The 26,969-nt window shown below is 38.1% G+C and overlaps 2 protein-coding genes across 2 annotated transcripts; both read left to right on the top strand.

The window, feature by feature from the left end:
- Window positions 1-836: 836 nt before the first annotated feature.
- Window positions 837-22,062, top strand: ak9 (adenylate kinase 9; the record flags this gene model as incomplete). Its single annotated transcript, XM_079832239.1, has 35 exons — window positions 837-956; window positions 1,055-1,118; window positions 1,196-1,248; window positions 1,328-1,424; window positions 1,525-1,637; window positions 1,761-1,928; window positions 3,458-3,580; window positions 3,658-3,732; window positions 4,182-4,283; window positions 4,360-4,499; window positions 4,581-4,894; window positions 6,348-6,478; window positions 6,565-6,715; window positions 6,855-6,972; window positions 7,485-7,564; window positions 9,342-9,389; window positions 9,503-9,694; window positions 9,803-9,933; window positions 11,735-11,935; window positions 12,244-12,549; window positions 12,629-12,750; window positions 13,701-13,920; window positions 14,060-14,146; window positions 14,217-14,420; window positions 14,553-14,771; window positions 14,895-15,108; window positions 15,463-15,664; window positions 15,780-15,957; window positions 17,842-18,031; window positions 18,141-18,337; window positions 18,417-18,586; window positions 20,593-20,691; window positions 21,153-21,255; window positions 21,426-21,540; window positions 21,715-22,062. 35 exons carry the CDS (start codon window positions 837-839, stop codon window positions 21,936-21,938), a joined length of 5,271 nt encoding a protein of 1,756 aa, XP_079688365.1. The 3' UTR covers window positions 21,939-22,062.
- Window positions 22,063-22,899: 837 nt separating this feature from the next.
- ppil6 (peptidylprolyl isomerase (cyclophilin)-like 6) lies at window positions 22,900-25,900 on the top strand (the record flags this gene model as incomplete). Its single annotated transcript, XM_079832152.1, has 8 exons — window positions 22,900-22,977; window positions 23,087-23,182; window positions 23,919-24,107; window positions 24,547-24,609; window positions 24,701-24,848; window positions 25,299-25,358; window positions 25,495-25,630; window positions 25,789-25,900. The coding sequence occupies 8 exons, from the start codon at window positions 22,900-22,902 to the stop codon at window positions 25,898-25,900; spliced, it is 882 nt and encodes a 293-aa protein (XP_079688278.1).
- Window positions 25,901-26,969: the final 1,069 nt, after the last annotated feature.

Below are 26,969 nucleotides of genomic sequence, written 5' to 3'. Positions count from 1 at the left end.
AAAGAAGCATATCCCACTTAAATTATGAATAAAAGATCTCTCTATCTAGGTGGTTTACAATTCCAGCTATGTGTTTGTTTATGTGTGTGTGTGTGTCTCTCTCTCTCTCTCTCTCTCTCTCTCTCTCTCTCTCTCTCTCTCTCTCTCTCTCTCTCTCTCTCTCTCTCTCTCTCTCTCTCTCTCTCTCTCTCTCTCTCTCTCTCTCTCTCTCTCTCTCTCTCTCTCTCTCTCTCTCTCTCTCTCTCTCTCTCTCTCTCTCTCTGTGTGTCTGTGTACTTTGACACTTGTAAATAGAGAAATAAATAAATTGCCAGTCAGCCGCGAATGCTCAACACTGACATCTGGTGGTCCTATTGAATGAGTTCATGTTTAAGCAAATATGAAAAGGCTACTGGCAAATTTCTTGTTAAAAGGTATTTTTAAAAGACGCAACGTTATCAGTGGCATTTTTTACATTTTTACATTTTTTGGTAACTCAAGCCCACGTCAACAAAATAAAAAAGTTCGTCAAATCTTGTTTCTCGTTTCTGTTGTGGCCTGGTTGTCATGACACTGTTCAACAAAAAGAGCGGAGAAAGATGGAGGTTACATTTTGTTGGTGCAGTGACTATTATAAAGTGAGTAAAATCATTTAACAAAGAGAATATGATGTTTATTTTAACGTATCGAAGCATATAGGATTACAGAAGCACGAATTAGAAAAACGGCGTGCGATACTCAAAACATAAAATCTTAATGTCAGATGATAGTTAACGATTATTTTATACTGAATTAGACTGTTTGACCTAACTGAAAGAAATTCATAGTTTTGTATTTCTGCTTTACAGTAACGTATCATGTCATCCAGTGTCTCTGATGCGTCCAGCTTCCCGTTAGTGGATAAACTCATCGAGGATGAAGCAGAGAGAGAGATTCTGCTCTCCAAGACAACATGTTTTATCGTCATTGGAAAACCAGTGAGTTTCCAACATTCATCCTTATTTCTCAAGCATGAAAGTAAATATTTCTCAGTATTTTGTGTTACATTGTGTGATTTTTTGTGTATTATTTTCAGGGTGTTGGCAAATCTACTTTAGCCAAAAAATTAGCCAAGACTTGGAATTGTCTCCTCATTGATGGTAAATGTATTTGATGCCTCAATGCTATTACTACACATATGGACTTTCTAAATATTTGTATTTCTTCACCCTTTTAGATACAGATCTTCTCAACAGCCACATTAATGATGAGACTGAACAAGGTATACAGGTGTGTATCACTGTTTATTTATTTACATAGAAATAACCCCTGCAAACAATTGTAGTGTCAAAAAATATTTTTGTTTCAGCTCTTTAAGATTCTGGTGGAAGGGAAAGCTGTTCCGGAAGAGATGATGGTCCAGTTAATTGTTGACCGACTCAAGTCACCTGATGTAGAACATTATGGTAAGTGTATGACAACTAAAATTACATAATTCAATAAATAATTGTTTTAAAATCTGTTAAAATATATTTGTAATGCCTTGTTTGAATGGTGGTTGAGCAGGTTATGTACTGGCCTGTTTGCCATCAATGTCAGAGGAATACCTGAAGATACAGGAGCAAATAGACCTGATTAAAAGCCTCAGAATGCCACCAGACTTCATCATCAACATCAAGGTTTTTCATAATCTTAATAGTGTACTCCTCTGAATTTTAAGATAAACACTCCTTATTTCATATACTTCTGTATAAATATTATACATAAATGTGAAGTGATTGACATTTAATGTATGTGTGCAGTGTGCAGACGGAGACCTGATCCACAGGCTATCAGATGAGCGTCAACATCCGGAGACAGGCCGTGTCTTCCAGAGGGAGAACTGGGACCCTGTGAAGAAAGAGCCAGTCATAAAAAGCAGCAGCTTAGAGGATGAGGAAGAGGAAGAAACAGAGGATCTGGAGGAAGAGGTAATACTTAAAGGGATAGTTCATCCAAAAATGAAAATAACCCCATGATTTACTCACCCTCAAGCCATCCTAGGTGTATATGACATTCTTCTTTCAGACGAATACAATCAGAGTTATATTAAAAATATCCTGACTCTTTCAAGCTTTATAATGGCAGTGAATGGCAGCCCAAAATTTGAAACCCAAAAAAGTGCATCCATCCATCATAAAAGTAATCCATACGGATCCAGGTGGTTAATAAAGGCCTTCTGAAAGCGTATTGATGGGTTTGTGTTAGAAAAATATCCATATTTAACAGACCATTCGTATTCAATTTACGAAAAAAGCGCAACTAGCACAACGTATGATGCGGACGTAGCGTAAGCGCTTTGAACTGCAAGAGGCATTACACTTTCTTCGTAAGTTGAATACGAAAGGCGGTCCGCCGGTAGATATTTATAAAGTTTTAAATATATTTTTCTTACACAAACCCATCAATTCACTTCAGAAGGCCTTTATTAGCCCCCCAGAGCCGTGTGGATTACTTTAATAATGGATGGATGCACTTTGTTTGGCTTAAATTTTACTGCCCTTATAATGCTTGGATTAGTCAGGACATTTTTTAATATAACTCTGATTGTATTCGTCTGAAAGAAGAATGTCATATAAACCTGGGATGGCTTGAGGGTGAGTAAATCATGGGGTAATTTTCACTTTTGGGTGAACTATCCCTTTAAGCTGTGTCCTAAATGACATACTGTACACTCTACACTTATACTCGCTCCACCATCCAGTGTATGAATTTTATATGGTTATTTTGTCATTCAACTTCAGAGTCTGGAGTCTACTTAAGGAAAGCTGTGACAGTTGTGCATTCAATGCATGAAGTCATGCACAGCAATGCATGAAGTGTCCCAACATTCCATGCTTTTTTGTTTGTTTGTTAATGAAGTGCATCCGGGTACTTTTTCATTTAGGAAAAACTTTCTCAGTAACCTGAAGACCTCTCATTTAGGCTACAATGTTTATTCCAGTATATCAGCTTGTTGTCTGACTTTTTTATTTACAAAAAGTGGTATGTCCATTAAACTAACCAACCACAATTAATGTTGTGATTCGAGAAGTTTCAAGACTGGACATTCTGCAATAAAAACAACAGTTGTTGAGGGTGGGGTGGGGGTGGATTTAAAAAAAAAAGAGAGAAATTTCCTTTTTCATTACATTTACCTGTTTTTTTCAGCATTTATTTAAGATATTTTAGTACGTAATCATAAATAATTCAATAAATAGATTTAAATATTATTTTATTTAGTTTGGTACAGCCCCCTGATTGAGAACCACTGACAAAAGTGTGAGGATTCACAAAAGTGGAAATTGAGTTCAGTATATTATTGCCATTATTTATTTGCTAGACACTTTACCAAAGCGCTGTTTAAATTGTATAACAGCAAGATGTTGCAAAGGTTACTTCTTCAAGTTTCATGGATAAATTCAGAATTGCCAAAGTCTGTGCACAAATGACTAAATGCAATTGAAAATCTGTGTTTAAGATGGAAGAGATAGAGCTGCAGAAAGACATGATCACACAACTAGTAAGAGTGAGTGAGAATTACCCAGAGAACACCAAGAGCAGGATCATGCACTATAAGGACACTATCCTCAGGCCTCTAGAGGTAATGGCACCTATTACACACCTGCACACACAATATTATTGAAACAAAGAGCCGTTATACTTATGTTTGATGTCTAGGATTACATGGCAGACCATAATCCGCCATATTTATTTGAGCTGGATGGAAACAAGGATCCAGAAGAGCTCTTTGAGGTGGGTGACCTCTGTCAAGCTGTTATGCCTAAAGGCTTGTTCACACCAAGGACGATAACTATATTGATAACTATAAAGTTTTAATAATCGCTCTAATTCTATTTGAATAGTGTAGTCCACACGACAACTATAATGATAATAATATAGGGCAACAGTATTGTTGGATAATTTTTTTATCCAGCTGATAAATTATAAAAACATTTACCAATCAGCCAATCAGAATTCATCCTTCTTTAAAGAACTTGAGCATCTAAAGTGGTAGGCAGACACTATAACGCAGACAGATCATTATAGTATGTTGGTCTGGATGCTAATATAGTTATCGTTACAGTTATCGTTCTTGGTGTGAACGGGCCTTTAGAAACAATGCTGTCTTGAAATCACTAAAGCATTCAAATAACATGATATATAATGTTATGATACTGAACTTTTCAATTGCCTGTGCACAGTCCGTAATGTCTCGTTTGGAGTCCATGGCTGTGAGGTGTCCAGCTGTGCCTGTGCGTTTGATGCCGACAGAGGACCCAGAGCTTGCTGATCAGATGGACATGGTCAGATACTGCAAACACACACCTCACTAAAGCAACCGTCATTTTACATGCCTCTTCACCAAGTCTGTTTTTGTAGGAGGAGCTGTTTCGGACTCTGTCTTCATGTAGGAATGTTGCACCAGGCTTTCATTGGCGAAAGAGTCGATGGTCCTGCAACTGTCCAGTGGCACTCAAAGAGGGAAGGATGGTCAAGGGCAGTCCAGAGTTTGCAGTTGGGTTAGTGCAAACTAATTGAATATAAATAAAACGACTTCAAAGTGAGGGGCCATTTATAATTTCATAATTTCTCTTCATCAGCTTCATGGATAGGTTCTATGTCCTGTCGTCTCAAAATGCTCTGCAGAAGTTCATGGCGAACCCTCGATGCTACCTGCTGCCACCCATACCCCACTTGCCTTGCAGGGTGTCTGTGATCGGCCCACAATGCTCAGGAAAGAGCACAATGTGTGCACTGCTAGCTGAGTATTATGGGGCTGTAGTGGTAGACGTTGAGGAGCTGATGGAGCGTACACTGAGTATGTTTACACAAGACATGTTAGACAAAGTGCGTCACGACGCCACCCTCGCAAGCATGGAGAAGGTCAGAGCCAAGATGCAGCTTGATGCTACACATGCATCAGGTTAGAAATGTTATAAGGATGCCAACTTGGTAAACCTACCAAACAACAAGCTCCATGGCATGATAGAATGATAAGATGATTGACTTTCAAAACATTCTGGGACACATTTGAGATGTTTTTTTCTCAATTTGTGTAGGTAATGTGACAACCAGTGAGGGTGAGTCTGATGAAACTTACTCAGGTGAGGTCAATGCACAAACATGGACTTTACACCCCCCTCAGTTTCACTGATAATAATGTATATTCTGTACTTTAACATTTTGTTAACTGTTATCATTCACATCATTTTTATATACACACATTAAATAAATGAAAAGAGTACAAAGTTAAATATTAATGCAGTGGTTACAGAGAGTGTTAAAGGGCTAGTTCACCCAAAAATGAAAATTCTGTCATCAATTACTCACCTTCGTGTCGTTCCAAAACTGTAAGACTTTCGTTCATCTTCGGAACACAAATTAAGATATTTTTAATGAAATCTGAGAGATTTCTGTCCCTCCATCGACAGTCCACACAACTACCATTTCGACGCTTCAAAAAGTTAATAAAGAGATCATAAAATTAATCCATATGAATTCAGCGGTTTAGTAAATAAAAAAAAATCCAAACTCTGAAGAGACTCGATCGCTTTATATGATGAACAGATTGAATTTAGGCTTTTATTTTCATATAAACATTGATCAGCGAACATAAACAGAAGCTCAACCGAACCTGCTTGACGTGCAAAAACAAACCTTAATGGTTCTTGCGGAAGCTCAAACGTAACACACGAGAATGAACCTCATTGGTTCTCAAACATCAAGCGAACATGTCATGCGAACAACTGATGTGTGTGTTTATTAATGTTTATATGTGAATAAAAGCCTAAATTAAATCTGTTCATCATATAAAGTGATTGTGTATCTTCAGAAAATGTAAACATTCAATTGATATGGATTAGTTTTACGATCTCTTTATGAACTTTTGGAGGGACAGAAAGCTCTCCGGTTTCATTTTAATTTGTGTTCCGAAGATGAACGAAAGTCTTATGGGTTTGGAACGACGACATGAGGGTGACTAAATGATGACAGAATTTTCATTTTTGGGTGTACTAACACTTTACATACTATACAATATAAATACTACACATAAATAATATGAAATGTACCTTACTACATTAATCTAAAATGCTAAAAATCATTTTCTTTCATTGAAATAAAGCTGAAATCAAATCAAACATAAATATTTGATTAAAAAATTGGATTTGAAAAAAGTTGCCTTTGCAACTAACAGAAATAAATGTAGTACTAAAGCTGAGGTACTAAAATAAATTAAAAAAAATAATACAAATGACAAAAGCAATAATAGCAAAACTTAACTAAAATTAAAATGAACACTGAAAATATAAAAACAAATGCCAATCCAAAATATTAATAAATACAATACTAATATGTCATTTTTACAGCAATAGAAGTGACAGAAGATCATCCAGATGTTCAGGCTCTTGTGGAGGAAGCTATGAAGGAAGCAGCATTGTCTCAAGTCACAGCTTCACGGGAGCTTTATTTAGAGGCCCTGGAGAAGCACATAAGAGAGGTAGACTGCTGTGCTTCCTCCCTCAGCTCTCATACTAACATAAAACAACATTATGTGTGTTTCTAAGAGTGCCTGTGGGTTTTCAGATTGAGGCTGAAGGTGTTGATGCTGATTATAAAAGGGGATGGATACTGGACAACATTCCCAGCAGTAGATCACAGATGATCACCATTGATGAAATACATGGTGCTATAACACCTGAAGTCCTATTCTGTCTGCAAGACAATGATGGAGATGGTGAGAGAAAGACATGTATTTGCGTGTATAATTAATAATTTTTTAGCCCTGATTTTGACATCAAATAATACAGTCTATGCTTGTTTAGGCCATTAAGTCCACTTAATTATGATGGTCACTTGTTATTTTTTTATTGAAGGAAGGACTGTACTTACCAGGATGTATGAACAGAATAAAGAAGAGGTGGATCGAGCTGTGCTGGCTCGCCTAAAGAAAGAAAGGAAACTGCATAAGACACAAGACAATCATGAGACACTGTAAGTGCAGCTAATATAAGGGCCCAGTTTAGGAAAATATAACGTTTTAAACCACTGGAGAAAATGCATTTATTTTGTTTTAAATTAATTATATTATCAGCATAATTTGAGTAAAGGAAATTAAAAAATGTATCCTTCAGAAATCATTGGTGATTTAGTGCTCAAATAACATTTTGAGATATGCTGCTTAATATTTTCGTGGAAATTATTTTTTTTGCAGGATTCAATGATTAATAGAAAATTAAAAAGTACAGCATTCATTTGAAATAGTAATCCTTTGTAACATTATAAGGTCTTTACTATCACTAAAACATTTTTGAATGGTAGTATTTCCAGGTTTACATTAGATTTTGACTCCCAAATTTTCAGATGTTTGGACCCAATTGCACCTAATGAAAAATCATTACAAGTTTAACATTCTGATTTTCATAATTTCATGTTGAAAAGTTTTCAAAGTTTTTGAACGATTTTCTGCATTGTTTTCATGCTTCTTTTTTTTGTTGTTGTTGCAGGAAACCAACTGAAGCCTCAAACAAAGATTCACAGCCTATTGACACCCAGCCCAAACTAGAGACATTGATTGAGGAGTCAGGTAGTCTTTAACTCATTAACATGTTGCTGTGCATTTACATAATGTCGAACTCTGCTCAACCTTACAGTATTGCCAGTGGTCTTAGGTCTTAAAGGTCCCATGGCTTGGCATTTTTCTATTATTTTATAATGTTTCCTGAGGTGTACTTATATTGTTAGTATGATTTTTACATTAAAAAATGTCATAATTTAGAAATAAAAGGCAGTTTTTCTATACTGTTATTACCCCTCTGGCTGAATGTCCTGTTTCAAGGGGCGTGTCTGCTGTGAGACTTCAGTGAAAACGGCCACTGTTGGGATCGGCTGACATCTTTGCATTTGAAATGAGTGTTAGATTATGTTGCGAAGGGGGCGTGGTTTATCAAGGCACTGCACGCACTGACTGCATGCATGAGAGAGAGAGGCTGACTGTGCGTGAACCACGGAGAGCTGGAGTTGTTGAGAGCGCTGTGCTGTTAGCGCAAGCTTATTTGTAGCTGAGAGTTCTGAATAAACAGTCCCAGTCATGTCGACTCTATCTTCCACCTTATTCTATGTACTTTGTAACACATGTAATGTACCATTACAGCCGTCGAGATGAACGAATCGTCAAAGTGTGGATTATAGCATTATTTTATGATCTATTCCTATGACATGAAAAGCTGCAGTGATGAGCATAGAGTAGACAGACAGTCTGTTGATCTTGTGAATGCGGTGATCTCGTCATTGCAACGCGTTTTCTCTAAAAAAAAAATGCTTTCACTACAACTAACAGCAAACACAACATCGACAGGAATACAGTAAGAGCTTTGTGCAGCATAACAGTGTCATTCATTATAACGGCAGTTTGGGCAAGTGTGCAGATACACTCGCGACGTGTGATTGACAAATTGATTGCCATTTGCCTCGAGTAACCTGGACTAACCACAACACAAACAGACCGCGACCAAAGACAAAACATAATATGCAGATAAGTCCAATAAACATCTATGGATACATTTTTCTGTTGTCTGTGTGTGTTTATAAAGGGGATTTGGAAAAAGATGCGATAATGGTGTGAATATGTGTGTGTTATGTATGCTACTGAAGCGTTAACCTGACCCTTGTGTGCACCCAAGGGTTAGGAAACAATAAGCCAGGTGGATAATGGATCAAATGTGCGTGTAAAATGTAGTGCTGCCATGATCGTGACAGAGCCCTATGTCACACGAACATTATAAAGAGTGTTCTCTGATCGCTCTCTGTAGTTTAATGACTTAAATAAGGGATTTGTTTCATGCTACTAACAGAAACGATCGTTTTAGTCACTGGCTTGATTCACTGATGCATTACGCTGAGGGCATCAAGACAGCGATCATTAAACGATCTAGAAAGAAAGTCTGAGGGAACTTGAATGATTAGCTACACATCAGAAATCACTGGTCACAGATCAGGCATTAATGAACACTGTTTGTCGCGGTGCTGTCGAATCCATATGGTAAAAGTCTGTTTGTAAAGCATGTGCTGACATAAACTGAATCCATTTTCTCTGAATGCTCTGGGCGGGCAAAGCAGAGGAAGGGGAGGTAACCTTTCCTGGTATGACGTCATAACAGGAAAATTCCAGATCAGCTCGTCTGAACTGTCATTTTCTCAAAGGCAGAGAAAGACAGCCAGAACTCGGTTTACACCCATCAAAATTTCTAGCCACTTGGGGACCATAAACAGGCTAGGGGAATGAAATTTTCATGCCATGGGACCTTTAAGGTATGAATATGTGTTAAAATAGGTTTTGATAAATAATTTACATGTATTTACAGAGAGTTCTGATAAGTCTGATGATGAAGGCAAAAGATTGATTGATAAAGGTTTGTAGTCTTATTATCTATCTGTATATTTCAACTTCAACTATATATTCAACTTCACAACTTCTTCTGGATGGTATATATTTTTGCATATCTGCATATGTCTGGGTGTACAGAGGTGGTGCTTCCAACATGGGAAAATGGTTATCCTGACGGCCCAGAGATGGATGCCTTTAGTGTGCAGCTGAAGCAGTTTGTAGCAGATTGGGAAAGCATGGAGCACACCATCACCTGCAGCTATGCAAAACTGAACATCACCAACAAAACACCTCAGGACATCCTCCAAGAGATGATTGACCGGATGGAGAGTACGTGGAGTGGACTGTCTGTCTGTTTCATGCTCTCTAAATTAGCGGTCACACCCTCTCATTCACTGTTCTGTCTTTCACTTGTCCCTCTCTAAATTTCTCTCTTAGAGCCATTTAAGTACACAGCTCATATGATATCTAGTGCAGACCTGGAGGAGGAGGATGAGGCTATACATGCACTGGCACAGGTTGAGAAACAAGATGATGATAATGAAGAGGAGGAGGAACAAGAATCAGAGGTTACACTCATCATTAATCCAGCACTGAACACAAATGAATAATGAAATCAAAATTTAACACTTTTATTTTACTAATACACATTTCTGGTCTTGTAAATGATAATATTTTTTATTAATGAATATCCTGTAGAAATACGTCATATTACAACAGTAAAAATGGTTTGTGAATATAATTTCATGTTGATTACTGCATTTGGATCCGTTCACACATGACAGGCTCTTGCATTTCAAAAACCATTAGCTGTTTTTCCACCATTGGGCCAAACAGTTCTCGTTGCTTAACCGTTCCATTCCGTGCCAATCCGGCTCGACTGGTACGGATATGGTTTCATTTTCTACTGTAGGGCTGATAACCGAGCTCTTTGGAATGTAATACAATTGTGTCACTCGATGCCTTGGTAACGTAAGAGTCTACAGACTGTATGAGATGTAAATAGCACCCACGTTATGGAAGATGATCAGATATTTCTTTGAATTTTATTATTTACATGTCTTTACTTCCCTCAAATAGTGTGCTTGGCTGCAGTGTTGACCAATCCTGAGTGTCCCTAATGTCATTGCACGGAATTTAGGCCCGGAAATGTTTTGTAACCTTGCCGTGCCAAACCAAGTTCACGTGGAAACCATAACCGCTCTGTGTCATTAGAACCGTTCGGCCCGACGGTCGAAAAAGAACTTTTGTACACCAAATCCCTTTTGACCTAAAATATTTACTTTAAGTACTCCTAAGATTTTAAGTTCTCAGCATCTCTAACATTGATTAATGGTTGCAAGGCATGCAAGTAAACAAATATATATTATAATATAAAATTGTTCTATTTTAATTGTTTTTAAAATCAATTATTTTAATTTAATTAAATATGAACTTTTCATTCATTCACAAACCCTAGTTTGGGAAACCCTAGGGTGCGTCTCAATCAGCTCCCTAGTTCAGTAGTCAGGGCACTGATCAGGGAATCAGTCAGTGGGCTGACTCCCTAATCAGTGCCCTGACTACTGAACTAGGGAGCTGATTGAGACGCACCCCTAGTCACGCGTAGCCAGACCTTCAGACTGACGACAGAAGGTCTGGACTCTATTGCAGCTTTCATTGGCCGAAGACCGCCCAAGAGACGTTTGAGTGACATGTAAAGCAACTAATTACTAGGGATGCTCCGATCGATCAGCCGGAGATCAGTATTGGCCGATATTACACTTTGGGTGCGTCTCAATCAGCTCCCTAGTTCAGAAGTCAGGGCACTGATCAGGGAGTCAGCCCACTGACTTATGTCCTGATCAGTGCCCTGACTACTGAACAAGGGAGCTGATTGAGACGCACCCATGGATTTGTTCTGCATCGTGTTTAGGGGCGTGACCATGTAAAGTCGATGTCCCTGCAATAACAGATAATTATTCATTCAAGAACGGTGAGCAAGTTTACTGTAACAATGGAGCCATGAACTTATACTTTTGAAAAACCAGCCTTTAGCTGATAAGCGATCGTTTTCACACGATGCGCTCTTCTTCCACGAGGGAGTTTGGCGTCACTGCATTTGTTTCTAGACGGACCGTTAAAGAATGCAACACACTCGTCTCACGGACATCCTGTAGAATTCAACCAATCTGAAGTGTTTCCAGATAAGTGTGCCATATACATCAGATATTCAGCCAACGGTCTGTGGCCGTGACGTATGAGGCTGAGATTAGGGAAACTCTGACTTTGACCAACAATTTATAAAAATAGAGCAGACAGATGTAAGAACAACCTGTTACTGATTCTTAGAATATCATGCCACTCTTTTGTTTATGATGGTCTCAGGAGGAAGTCAGCTCTAAGAGGCAGCTGGGAGACACCAAGCATTTTTGTCCAGTGGTGCTGAAGGAGAGGGGTACGCTACAACCGTGTCTGGACGAATATGCTGCCAAGTACAGAGACAAAGTCTATTATTTCTCCAGCACAGAGGCACAAGAAAAGTTCCTACAGGACCCTGAAATCTACATATCTAACACACAACCATTAAAGGTATTTTTGTATTTTCTCAGGATAAATGATAAACTAAAAAATACACAAAAAAATCTTAATACGCAATGTTTCGGTCAACAGACCTTATTGAGGCATCTTATATTTTTACAGGATAAATGCATCACATATATTTCTACATCAGGGTAAATTATAAAAACACAAACATGTTGGAATGTGACAACAAACCTCTGACCTTGTTTTGTACTTTTGAACGTCTTCTGCATCTGTGAAAACAAATAGGAAATGTCAAATATGTACAATTTGTGGCAAATAATACGTAACTCAAAGCGCTGCTTGTATGCAACCAGCCACCTGCGCTGCGTGTCTTCATGCTAGGAGTGAGGGGCTCTGGAAAGACCACCCATGGGAACTGGCTTGCAGAGCAGCTGGGAGTTTTCCACATCCAGTTCCGAGAGCGGCTACAGGAGCTGATCCTACGGAAGACACAGAAACATGTGTCATATGCAGATGATTCTGAACCCCCTGAGGAACCCCCGGAGGAGCTGCAGGTCCTGCTGGAGGCTCAAGCCCAGGGTCAGAACGCAGAATCCCCTCCAGACCAGGAAGACAAGACCAGTCGTGAGGATACTGCATCTGCTAATCCTGACACAAATGTAAGTGCAAGATGTTTGAATTTGTGTTTTTGTTCCATAGCTTATCCCGGAGTAATTTTTTGCATTGGTGTGTTTGTAGGAAGAACCAGCATTGACTGATGATGAGGAGGCCATAAAGGCATATCTGCAGGATGGTGATCCTCTCCCTCCGGAGATACTGGAAATGGTTTTATTGCAGTGGTGGGACCAGGAACCCTACAAGTAAATGTTCATTCACAAACACTCACTAATTCACACATGCTACCTCATAAAACAACAACAACAACAAAACACTTGCAGAAATAGCTTAAACTTTAAATCGTCCACCTCCAAATTTAGATTTTGTCATTATTTATTGACCCTCACATCGTTCCAAACCTGCACAAAAAAAGAAGAGAACCTCTTTCATACAATGGCAGTCAAAGTTTCAAGCTTCAAATAGCTCCAAAAAAACAATAGCTAGAGATAGATTAATTGTCAGTTTAAGCAATACTCACACTTTTAAACGGTTATCATTCTTTAAAATCTATATATTTTTTAAATAACTTTTTAAAGTGTAGCTTAACAATTAAACAGCCAAAAACTGATAAAAATGTATTAAACATTTTTTATTAATATTTTGATTTAAATTTAATTTATATATATTTTTTCGTTTATTTGTTTTTGTAAATATTTATATATAGCTCATCAGTTTTTCTTTATTTCAGTTGGTTGCATTAGTTTTTTTTGTCTAATATTTATATTTTATTTTTAACAATAACAACATTGATTTGAGACCACTTAGATCACAAAAACTTTGCATAAATATAATGGCACAAATAACAATAATAGTAATATAATAACTTATTACTAGTAGTAGTAAAATAATCACAATGCATATGTTTTTTATTGTTATCATCATCATCATCATCATCATCATGTATTGTTGTGTCAAAAAGCAAAAATATATAAATAATAAAACACAATTTTAAGCATAATTTTTTATCAGACATCTGTATCATATCTCATCTGTCATAAAAATGCAGTATCAGTCAATCTGTAATACTGTATATGTATATATAAAAGCCATAAAAGTAAAAGTAGTACATATGACTTGCAAGCTATATTCCAAGGGAAAAATAAGCATATGTGTTTGAATGTAGGAGGGTGAGTACACACAACTTTTCTCTCAGATCCACAGGGTTTATTTTGGAGGGATTTCCCCAAAACCAAGAGGAGGTGTCCTTCATGGTGGAGCATCACTTGTTTCCAGATGTGGTAGCAGTGATGTCTGTAGAGGTGTCTGAGGTAGTGCGGCGTCTCCTGCCTTTGCGACTCACGCGTTGGAGAGAGAGAAAAGAGCGCAGGCAAGAACAAAAGCGCCTGGTCATTAAGCTGCGGAGCGAACTTAGGGTGAGTGTTTAAGCGAAAACAGCACTTGGGATAAAAGGATGTAAAATCCAAATGAGCAAAATAAACAGCAGGAAATTACCGTAAAGCAGGTGTTACACATTTTTGGAGTAAATATGTATTGGTCTGTGTCAAACTGTAGGAGCGGGCCATCACCCAGAGAAGAGCTGAGCTTATGGCAGAACGTGCAACCAAAAAATCAAGCCCACTCACTGAACAGGTCATTAATGTCAACTATCGTTATGTCTTTATGCATTGGTGAGTGACAGATTATGACTGAAAATTCTGTTGCTCTTTAGGAGGATGAGGATGATGAAGAGGTGCAAGAAGAAGCAGAAGCAATGAACGAAGAGGAGGAAATAGAGGACATACTGCTGGAGGAGTTTCCTGTAGAGGAAGATGAGGCAGAGGATGAAGAAACAGAAACTAGTGCAGAAGAGAGGCTGGAGACGGAGATCAGTCAGAGGTTTGACAAGGATGACAACAACCTCACCAGTATGACAGTGAGGAGAAGCTAAAAGCTCATATTACGAACAACTTCAAATTCATTATTGACTGTTCATATCAGGAAGACATTATAGCTTTTGTTCAATTCTAGAAATTCTTCAGATAATACATGTGTTTTTTTTTCATAGAACTTTCTAACAGACAACCAAATCCCCCGTCTGGTTATTAGCGCAGGCAGTTTGCCTCGGATCGTGAGGTATCAGCTCCTACAGAGAATCAAACCTCTGATGGTAAACAGAGACTCACTCTTTCAGATGTGTCAGCCAATCAGCTACAGTCTTGCCAGAAGACTCCTGTACTGCTCCTTTAAATATCCCAGTGCCTTCGGGTGCTGGGATCCTGTTAAGGTAAAAGCAGATATACTACATATTGAAAATGAATTGAATAATATAAACCTAAAATAGCCTAAACAGAGCATACAAATAAAAAACAAAGAGGCAAAAAAGTCTGTTTTCTGTTATGTTCTGTAGTACGCAGAAGGAGATTTGATCCAGCCTCCACAAGGCCCTTTCAATGCCACATTCCCTGTCATCCTACATAAGTTCATCTACTTCTTTGCCTCCAGGGAGACACGCAACACCTTTATCCTCAACCCAATCAAATATCTCCGTCAACCAAAGCCCAACCCTTCTCTTCCAATCAAACTGGCTATAATTGGCCCACCCAAAGCAGGCAAAACCACAGGTCATATTTCTGGAAATAAAATACAAGTCACTCACAGTTTCACAGACGAGGCTTAAGACTAGTCCCAGAATAAAATGCATGTTTGAGCTGAAAGTAATTTGCACTGACATATCTTAAAATAGGCTATGTCAGTGCTGTTGTTTTGTGTCAAGATGAACATCAGTAATGTTTTTTTCTAAGGTACATTTAAAAAAGCTACTTGAATTACCTCATTTAAGTCCTAATCCTGCAATCTAAGCCCTGTCTGTGAAATCAGACCAGAATAACTTAAAAGCAAGTGTTTTTATAGATTTCATAAAACGTAGCTTTTAACTGTGTGTGTGTGTGTGTGTGTGTGTGTGTGTGTGCATTCAGTGGCCCGGGTGTTTGCACAGAAGTATGGTCTCGCTCGACTTTCAATTGGAGATGCAATACGTATGGTGCTCAACCATCAGTCCAAAACTGAATTGGCTTCTCAGGTACAGAAGCGTTTGAACCAGGGCATGACCGTTCCTGATGAACTAGCCATCCAGTGCTTGGAGGTGGCAGTAATGAGCCTGGTGTGCAGCACTCGTGGGTGAGGACCACAGTTTTTCCAATCAAAGAAATGTACTTCTGCAAGAAAAAATAACCTGAAAGACAGAAGACTTTAAATCTATGTATATGGCATTATACATGTGTTTGATCCTTAGGTTTGTGTTGGACGGCTTCCCTGTGACCAAGCATCAGGCTGAATTACTGGAATCCTGCAGCATTATTCCTATGCTAGTGATTGAACTGCAACTGGACATGGCGGAAGTGCTGAGGAGAGGCCTGAAAGACAGGGCGAAAAACAACAAGTCAGACCAGCACAAACACTCACACATCTCTAGTGTTATTTTAGTATCATTGTATTTAATAATATTTTGAATTAGCTTTTCACGTTACTTTCACGTAGCTTTTCAAGAATTTGCCGTTTACGTTAACTTTAAAAATGTAAACCTAAATTTGAGTAATTTTGTTATGTGCTTTTGTCATTTTTATTCATTTTTGTTTTTGAATATTTCTAATTTAGGTTTAATTTATATTTATTTCAGTTTTAGTAATTGTATTACTTAAACTTATTTTATTTTTAAAAAAAAATTTTTTTTTTTAAAGATTAAGTTGCTTCATCTAATATTTATACACTATATTGCCAAAACGTTTGGGACGTCTGCCTTTACATGCACATGAACTTAATGACATCCCATTCTTAATCCGTAGGGTTTAATATGGAGTTGGCCCACCCTTTGCAACTCTTCTGGGAAGGCTTTCCACAAGGTTTAAGAGTGTGTTTATGGGAATTTTTGACCGTTCTTCTAGAAGCGCATTTGTGAGGTCAGGCACTGATGTTGGATGAGAAGGCCTGGCTCGCAGTCTCAGCTCCAATTCATCCCAAAGGTGTTCTATCGGGTTGAGGTCAGGACTCAGTGAAGTTCCTCCACACCAAACTCGCTCATCCATGTCTTTATGGACATTGCTTTGTGCACTGGTGCGCAGTCATGTTGGAACAGGAAGGGGCCATCCCCAAACTGTTCCCACAAAGTTGGGAGCATGAAATTGTCCAAAATGTCTTGGTATGCTGAAGCATTAAGAGTTCCTTTCACTGGAACTAAGGGGCCCAGACCAACTCCTGAAAAACAACCCCCCCCACACCATAATCCCCCCTCTACCAAACTTTACACGTGCCACAATGTAGTCAGGCAAGTACTGTTCTCCTGGCAACTGCCAAACCCCGAATCGTCTATCGGATTGCCAGACAGAGAAGCGTGATTCGTCACTCCAGAGAACATGTCTCCACTGCTCTAGAGTCCAGTGGCGGTGTGCTTTACACAGTGCCTCTGACTCTTTGCATTGCACTTGAGGAAACCCAGTCCATGAAGCTTTCTATGGACTGTTCTTGAGCTAATCTGAAGGCCACACAAAGTTTGGAGGTCTGTAGCTATTGACTATAAAGTTGGCAACTTCTGGGCACTGTGCGCCTCAGCATGCGCTGACCCCGCTCTGTGATTTTATGTGGCCTACCACTTTGTGGCTGAGTTGTTGTTTTTCCCAATTGCTTCCACTTTGTTATAATACCACTAACAGTTGACCGTGGAATATTTAGAAGTGAGGAAATTTCATGAATGGACTTATTGCACAGGTGGCAACCTATCACGGTACCTCGCTTGAATTCACTGAGCTCCTGAGAGCGACCCACTCTTTCACAAATGTTTGTAGAAGCATGCCTAGGTGCTTGAATTTATGTGGCCTGTGGCCATGGAAGTGATTGAAACACCTGAGTTCAATGATTTGGAGGGGTGTCCCAATACTTATGGCAATATAGTGTATTTTGTTTTATTTCAGCTTTCAATTAAGGAAAACGCTAAAAAGTACACCATTTTAATGCCTTTTTTTATATTTAAGACTATACTCATAACATTATAAGAGTGAAGTCATAATAGATCATTTCATAATAGACCTTTTACAAGAATAAAGTCAGAAAAAATTATAAGACGCAATTTTATGAAAATTAAGTTAATGTTACGAGAATATATTTGCAAAAATGATGAGAATAAAAGCTAAGTATTGCTTGTATCAAGTAGATTTTTTATTTATTTTAATGTTCACAGTGTTATAAATGTTGTGGTATTATGGTCTGGAATAATACTCTATTAGATGCAAATATTCACAAGATTATGTAAGATTATGGCAACTCTCTCCAACAGGTCTTACCCAATGAATGACAGCCCCCAGGTCCTAAACATTCGCTACTCTTGCTTTCGGCGGGAAGTTGAAGCTCTTAGGCAACACGTCCACCGGCAGTATCACAACTGGACTCCCATTGATGCTCACAAGAGCAAGTGGTGGGTATGGGAGCGAGTTTTAGATGAAGTTCGCACAAGCATAAGACACATTTATGCTTACCTGGAAAGAATTCACAAAGGTGAGAGCATGCAAATAACTAGTAATATGCATCCTTGTATCAAGCATTACATTTGCATTGATAACATCAATATGTGTAGTTTTGTGACAGCTTTCTGTCATCCTCGCAGGCCAGGCAGCCTGTATAAACAGACTGTGCATTACCCCAAGAGAGCTGCAGTCTCGGCTGGGCGAGTTTGGGCAGTACTGCCCAGTTAGCTTAGCTCTCCATCGCCATCTGGTGGACTGTTCACATAATACCTCACTTGAATTGGCTGCAGAGTTCAAGGGCCACTTCTACAAAATGGCCAGCAGGGAGCTTCTAGAGGTAACATGTCAGATGTTCCAACAGCATGTTCACAGAAACTTTGGTTTAACACTACCTCTCTTTATATGTTTCTTAAAAGAGGTTTTTAGATTCCCCGGATCAGTTTGTGGTTCCAGGTTGCCCTTACCAATTACCCCCTCCTCCACTCCTGCCTCATAAGCTCAATGCAGGCCAGGTGAAGAGCAGGTTCCCTCAACAGGTGGAGATGAAGGGTTTCTGCCCCGTCACTTATCTAGATGGTCAACAGAGGTACAGCCAAGAAACTCTATGACACTTATGGGGAGAATTACCTTAAAGGGATAGTTCAACCAAAAATGAAAATTTGATGTTTATCTGCTTACCCCCAGGGCATCCAAGATATAGGTGACGTTGGTGATATAGGTGACCACGCCCACCGGGGGGGGGGGACAATCTAACGCTCTCCATTGACTTTGCATTTCGTGAGGCTGCCTCCTTGTCATTTCGGACTTATAACAAAAAACAGAACAATGTCTAAAAGCTGATATGTGACAGTGTACTGAATACAAGCTAAACAAAGCCCAGAACCAAAAACCCAGAAGTTTTTATAAGCTGTTGACCCAAATAATGAGCGTTTAAGGACACAAAAGTGGATACAGGCAATTGAGACAAAGCGCGACATGTTATATTACACTGAGAACTACACCCACTGAAGGGGAACGTAATCAGCGACAGGAAATATAATATATTAAACTGACATTTGGATATTTGCCATTCTTCCTGCTGATGCTTTACGTCTTATTGCCTGTATCCACTTTTGTCTCCTTAAAGGGTAACTTCAGTGATTTAGCATTAGGCTTTGTATCAGTAGAAACCCGGTAGTATATTTCTACTAATATAGTATATATTACTTTCCCCCCTCATATCCCCCAGAGACGAGAGAATTATGCATTTTATTTCTGGAAAAAATCCTCCGATGACGCAAATATCGTCATTTTTGCATCATCAGAGGATTTTTTGGCCAGAGGCTAAAGACTACAGCCACTAGATGGAGCTGTTCCGCATGTTATCAACCCGCCCATAGGGGAGAGATCTCACGCACAGAATGTTAGACACAGGCCGCACGCAATCATAACGGAGCGCGGTGCAGAGTAAAGTGAGTGTTTCAACTTTTCAATGAATTCCTGTGATAGTTTAGCTTCCATATGCGATCTGAAAACGTGCCAGACTGGCGCTTAACGTTACCTCAGCTCTGCTCAGCTCGAATGAAATCTAACACTGCTGCTTCTGTGCTGTGACTTTCGTTCGGCTCACTCACACTTTATTGAAAAGACACGTTCAGTTTTAATTGTAGTGTTTATTCTCTAACTGAACGAAATGATTGTATTACTATGAAGATCAAAAGTAAAACGACGGTGTACGAAGTGGCCTAGTAGGGCAGCAAAGCAAGTGTATTCTGGGAGTTGTTAAAAAATACATTTTCTGTCTTTTCTCAGTCTAGAAGGCACCAAATTCAAAAATAATTTCTCTTTTCTACTGCATAAATGACCCAGTTTAAATACAAAGCGTAATGCTAAATCACTGAAGTAACCCTTTAAACGTTCGTTTTTTTGGGTCGACAACTTATTTCTGTGTTGTTTAGCTTGTTTGCTGTACACCTTGTCACATATCAGCTTTTAGACATTGTTCTGTTTTTTGTTATAAGACAGAAATGACAAGGAGGCCGCTTCACGCAATACAAAGTCAATGGAGAGCGTTGGATTGTTTCCCCCATGGTGTGGGCGTGGCCTAAATGCGCTCTGTCTCTATAGTGTACATTGACCTCACTTACCGGAAGTGATCGGCGCTGAAGGCTGTTGGACATAGTGTTGTATTAGAGGTAAAAAATTATATAAATACTGTTCGGTTTCTCGCACAAACCGATCTTTTAATGTCTTAAGACATCAATGTGTCGTCACGAGCCGCAGGGTTTAATATGGATTTGTCAGTGCATGTTTTTTTACTCTCATAGATTTTTTTACCATTCACATGCATTATACGACTGACAGACTGCAATGGTTGCAGTTAAACATCTTCATTTGTGTTCTACTGAAGAAACAGTCACCTATATCTACGATGCCCTAGGAGGTGTAAGCGGATAAACATCAAGTTTTCATTTTTGGGTGAACTATCCCTTTAAATTTTACTACAGACTTCATCATTAATAAGCTACCTTTTTCACACACTTTAGTCCAAGTAAAAGACACATTTTCATTTGAAAGCATTAGGTTCTACCATGTTTTTCTTTTCATCTGTAGGTATGAGGCCTTGGTGCGTGGGAACATGGAGTATGCTGTTGAGTATCGAAATAGGATCTATATATTTGAGAGTGAGAAGAAACAAGAGCAATTTCTCCAGTGAGTAGTGTTTTTGGCTGAATTAGATTTTTTTTAAAGAAATTAATACTTTCATACAGCAAGGATGCATTCAGTTGATCAAAAGCTTTTTTGGGATATTTTCCACAAAACTATTAAGAAGCACAACATTGATAATAATAAGAAATGTTTCTTGAGCAGCAAATCAGCATATTAGAATGATTTCTGAAGGATCATGTGATAATCATGACATGGGGATCATGTGAGTGATGAGTAATGCTGCTGAGGTATAAATTACATCGTAAAATATTCATAGAAAACAATTTATTATTATTACTGTTCGTACTGTATTTTTGATCAAATAAAAGCATTAATAATTATTAATTGACATATCCGCCATTTATAAATATATTAATTTCATTAAAGATAATGTTAATAATAGCCATAGCAACGCGCTATTTGTAAAATGAAACACAGATGATTCACAACAGAACTGTCCTCAGGTCACCTGATATTTACTGGGACCAGAAACTTCCACATAAACTACCTCCGTTGGAAGATCCGGTCTTACTGACCTCTTTACCGATCATGGGCTATTTGGAACAAGTAAGAAAACACGGAAACACAGACACTCACTTCAGTCTGTTAATCTGCTGCTTTTGTGTACCTATTAATATTGGTCACATAACTAAATGGTCTGTGTAACCATCATTAAACTGTTTTTAAGTGGAACAATTTTCTTAACCACAGTTTTTATGTATGTATGTTTTTTTTAGAGTGTGGCAGTACCCATAATCAAAGCCATGACTTCTGTTGGTCAACTCAAGCCAAAGTTCCCCTTTCTCAGTGTGAAGAGATCTGCTTTATTGTACCTGGCCTTTCATCTGAAAGGTCTCCTTGATTTTCTTATTTTGGCTTCCTTGTGAATAGCTGGGGATGAGAAGGGTTTGGATAATATGTTTTAATAATTTGTGAAAATAATTAATTTATTCAATGCAGGATCATTTCAAATAAAGTCAAAGCATCTTCCCATACTTGAAACTTTCTACCCCTCCACCCTCACAGCATTCAACACCAGGAACCCGGACTTTATTCGACAGAAGTACAAAAAGAAACTTCAGAAGTTTGAGGAAGGCTGTGAGCTCATCTCATACCTGGGTACCACCATGAAGACCTACAGATCCCCTCACAACCTGCCCCCAGATTTTGCACAGAAGCTGGACAGGTTTCTGGCCCTTGAGAAGTCCACCAAAACAGCCTCTGGTCTGATACAGCTTGGGGGCAGTTGAAGCAACTTCAAATAATAAAAACCTTGAGTCAGCACATCACAGTATTTGATCAGTGTTGGCACTTTATTTGTTCTGTTCAATTGGCAATTAAATGAATGAGCCTAATAAATATGTTTTAATCGATTTTGTTAAGTATTTCTTTGTTGTTATTGTTTTAAACATGTACCCCGGTTTCACAGATGAGGCTTAAGCTTAGTCCCCAATTAAAAGGCATGTTTGAGCTGTTTTAAAAGCAACTTGTAATGACATATCTTAAAATATGTCACTGCCATTGTTTTGTCTCGAGATGAACACCAGTAATGTTTTTCCTAGGGCATAAAAGCTACTTAGACGTCCTTAAATTAACTAAGGCCTAATACTGGCTTAATTTAAGCCATGTCTGTGAACCTTTGTGTTTTTACAGACATTTCAATTGATAATTAAGAAATATTAAATATATGAATAAAACAAACAATAGTTTTTTTATTGAATATGTTGTTGCACATACAGAAGAGGTGGTGTTTTCTGGTGGCACATAAAGTGTTTTATTTCTGTCACACTGTATCTGAAAAATCAACAAAGACAACGATAAAATTCACATTTGTTGATGATATGGCTGGCGGTGTGACTACTTTATCAAAAGTGAAACTCCCTCAGCGGTTCACCTCTGCGTATGAAGTATACGCAGATATAAGTGATGTTAAATAGACATCAGTACTTAATAAATGATAACTAATAATAACAATACACAAGACTTTTAATTTATATAACCATTTGAATCTATATGACTACAAATACAAAATCTGAATACAACAAAATGGCATAGAACAGTCAAAATACAGAAAATACTGGCATGGAAAGCTCAACACAAAATATTATAAACATAAACATAAAGTAGACAGACTTGCGGCACGGTTCGTCATCGTTGTGCGCCACTCGCATCGGTTACCCTGGCAACGGGACTCTTTTAACTTTACACAACATGGCATCCGCTGTACATTTAGAGATCGTCGGTCTGTTAAACAAACATCATTTTCAAATAGCCAAAAGCATTGTGGAGGTAAAGTTTTTAGATGCTGACCACTTTGCATTTTGACGTGGCTTAACTGTGCTAATAACGATGCTGACTGCACACCTGTTCACAAAAGCTATAACGTCTGCACTTACAGGGTTTGAAAAATAAATTCCCGGAGTCATTTGATGATCCAACAATTCGTCCGCTTCTTGAATGTGACTGGCATGAATATTTAGCTAACAAAAAGAAGGTAAGGCACTTTGATCTGTAAGATTTTGAATGTTTTTAGAAGAAGCTTATGCTCTTATGCTCACCAAGGCTGCATTTATTTTATTAAAAAATACAAACAATAACAGTAATATTGCGAAATATTATTAAAATGTAAAATAGCCTAACTGTTTTCTATGTGGATATATATTTTAAAATGTAATGTATTCCTGTGATCAAAGTAGAATTTTGAGCATCATTCAGTGTCACATGATCCTTCAGAAATCATTCTAATATGATGATTTGCTGCTCAAGAAACATTTATGATTATTATCAATGTTGAAAACAGTTGTTCAAGATTTTTTTATAAATAGAAAGTTCAAAAGAACAGCAATTTTAAATATATATTTAACATCATAAATGTCTTTACTGTCACTTTTGATCAATTTAATGCATCCTTGCTGAATGAATGTATTACTTTCTTGAAGTTCTTTCCCAAAAAGAAAAAAACGTTTTATTCATCAGTAATGATGCTGATAATTCAGCTTTGCATCACATAAATAAATTACATTCTAAAATATATTCAAATAAAAAACAGTTAATTACATTTTAATAATATTTCACAATATTACTGTTTTTTGTGTTTTTTTAAATAAAATAAATAAAGCCTTGGTGAGCATAAGAGACTTCTTCTAAAAACATAAAAAAAATCTTACAGATCAAACATTTTTGAATGGCCGTGTATCTGCGGAACAAATCAAATACGTTTACTTCTCAAGGAGCTGAGAGGAGAGGTTTGGCAATACACCGGCTGTCTAATGTCCTTTGCAAACGGTCAGTTGCTCGGTGATGAGAGGAAACTGTCCAGCTGGGCAGAGAAAGAGTGGAAGTTTTCTTTCCATCGACCACAGGCGCTTTATATGGCCCTGGCTGATGAATATTACACTAGCAACCTGCGAAGCACAGGGGTAAATAAAGACATTGATAATACAGAAAAATAAACAACATAATCAATTTTTATGCAACTACAACCATTTAAAACTGCTGTCCGTAACTTTTTTGTGTTCAAGATTTACAAATAATTATATAATGAGAATGAACAACATGAATTCATTTTCCAAAACGTGTTTTTGTCTTACGCTGAATCATTATGGTACACTTATAATAAGTGTTTATATTGGGACTATTTCATGCCAGACTGGTGGGAACCGCTGCGGAGGAGCACAGTCCCTGCGTGACTCGCCATAGACATAAACAGAGAGAAGTAGCTCCGGCTGCAATGTTCTTCCACAAGACGCATGCAGTTCTGTTTATTAATCGCTAGAGCGCAAAAAGTTACGGACTGCAGCTTTAACATTTCTCATAATACCTCCAAGGTGTGCAACATCTGCCCTCTCTTTCTCACAGCACATTTTTGTTTTTATGGATATTGAAAGCGGCGGAGAGTCATTTGGCAGGCTGTTGTTTGAGGTAAGGAAATCTTCCCTCATGATGAGGTTAGTTATAGTGGAAATGTAGTGTCATGCTTTACTCTGAAGGTGTTTAAAATGTAACCTGCCAGCTGTTCTCAGACGTGTGTCCAAAGACCTGCAGGAACTTCAAGGCCCTGTGCACTGGAGAGGCAGGTTTGTCCAAGAGTAACCTTGAGTTGAGCTACAAGGGCTCGATTTTCCACAGAGTTGTGCCAAATGGCTGGCTGCAGGCCGGAGGTAAGAAGCAGTAATACATTTACGATGATTTAATACATTTATACATACATGTACATTTTTTATGAAACACACATTTTATACAGTTAGTTATATTTATGCACACGCACACACACACGTCTGGTTTACTATCTTTGTGGAGACTCTCCATAGACGTAACGATTTTTATACTGTGCAAACTGTATATTCTATCCCTTTACACTAACCCTACCCCTAAACCTACCCATCACACAAAACTTTCAGCATTTTTACATTTTCAAAAAAAAACATATTCTGTATGATTTATATGCTTTTTTCCTCATGAGAATCACAATTTAGGTCCCCACGGTGACACAAGTCTCCATGAGTCAGTGTGAATTCAGGTCCCCACTAGGATAGAAAAACATGAACACACACACATCAGTAAGTACAGTTTGTGACTGTATATAAATGTTTATACGTTTTCAATTACAGATATTTCACCTGAAAAGAAAGGCACTGGGGGAGAGTCTATCTATGGTCCAACATTTGAGGGTACATTCTTATTAACAAATTCATGTAGCACACAAATTCTGTAATTCATAACACAATCATACTCGCTTAATATGTGTTTAATACTGTACATATTGATTCATGCATATTAAAAGCACAAGGCTGTTCTCTTCTCTAGATGAGAGTTTTGTCATATCCCACAACAAACGTGGCATCCTGGGAATGGCGAACCAAGGCGCTCATAGCAATGGCTCTCAGTTCTACATCACACTACAGCCAGCGTCCTGGATGGACTACAAATATGTGGCTTTTGGGTAATGACCCTAATAAATTGCATACGTGTGCAAGAAAGCTCAAGCTTGACTTTGCATTATTAATGCAGACATTATACACCTTTGAAGTAAATACCTTTGCTATTTAACACTCTTACAAAATTCAAAGTCTCCATCACAGATTTTTCCCTCTCTCCCAGGCACCTCATTGAAGGCACTTCAGTTCTAAAGAGACTAGAGGCAGTGCCCACCTACAACGAAAGGCCCAAACAGGACTGCAAAATAGCAGCATGTGGAATATTTGAGCCCTGAGTTTTCACATAAATGTGGGCTATGTGAGCCACATTTATTTGGTGAGATTTGGTGGGGCCAACCTAAATTTTGCCATGTACAGAGCAAATCTTTTTCAAGCAAGCAATATAAAAGAAGCATTTTTAATAACCATTTGTAATATATGTGAAAATGGCTTAGTGCTCGTATATGTAAAGTACACAATGTGTTTTTTCAATGGTCGACCCAATATTTTGCCGTATTGCCAATATTTCAGCATACACATCCATCAAATAAAGTGACCTACAATTAAAAATAAATATTTTTTGATCTTCTTCCTTTTCCCATGGCAACTAACAGATGTTGTTCCATTATCAGTGATCTGCAGTGATGTGCACATTATCGTGAGCTTGGTGAAAGAGTCTGTTGAAGTGCTGCTGAGAAACAGCCACGATGAGTAAGAAAATACTCAAAGATGTATTTACTTTACATACAGTATACAGCTCATACAGTATATGGACAAGCTGTCCGAGTGCTATTGCTTTCTCTATCATTATAATTTCTCATTTTTTGTTAATTACATTTCTTTTTTTGTGTGTTTGTGTTTTACCACCTTATGAGTTTGTCAGAGGAGATTAGACATGAAAGACAACAAGTTGTCCAGACTGGTTACGTTCACAAAGCTGGTTGTAAGACCTGGAAATTTACTGATGTAAGTTCGGTTATAGAATGTGTTTTGGAGCAGTTGAATAAAGTATTGCGTGCTATGTGCTCCCAAACATTGGCTGAAATCACACATTGGAGTAGTATGAGTAGAGTATTCACACACCGTATTCTAGCAAGATTCTGAAATGCACTGCTGAATTTGGAACCACATATATAGTTTACTACTCTTGCAAAGTTTACTAAAACATCTTTCTGTGGTAGAGCAGGGCTGCCAACTTTTCAAAAAAACTTGGACTGAGATTTGGTGGGGCCAACCAAAATTTTGCCGCGTACAGAGCAATTTTTTTTTGCCTCATTCAGCATCATTACCGTACACACTCACACACAAAATTTAATTTTTAATATATTGTATATCATACACAATGGGCACAACATACTGTATAAA

The sequence above is a fragment of the Gobio gobio genome (genome assembly GCF_949357685.1).
Source record: "Gobio gobio genome assembly, chromosome: 12".
In the NCBI taxonomy this organism is placed as follows: Eukaryota; Metazoa; Chordata; class Actinopteri; order Cypriniformes; family Gobionidae; genus Gobio; species Gobio gobio.
This window is presented reverse-complemented; position numbering and strand designations above follow the sequence as displayed.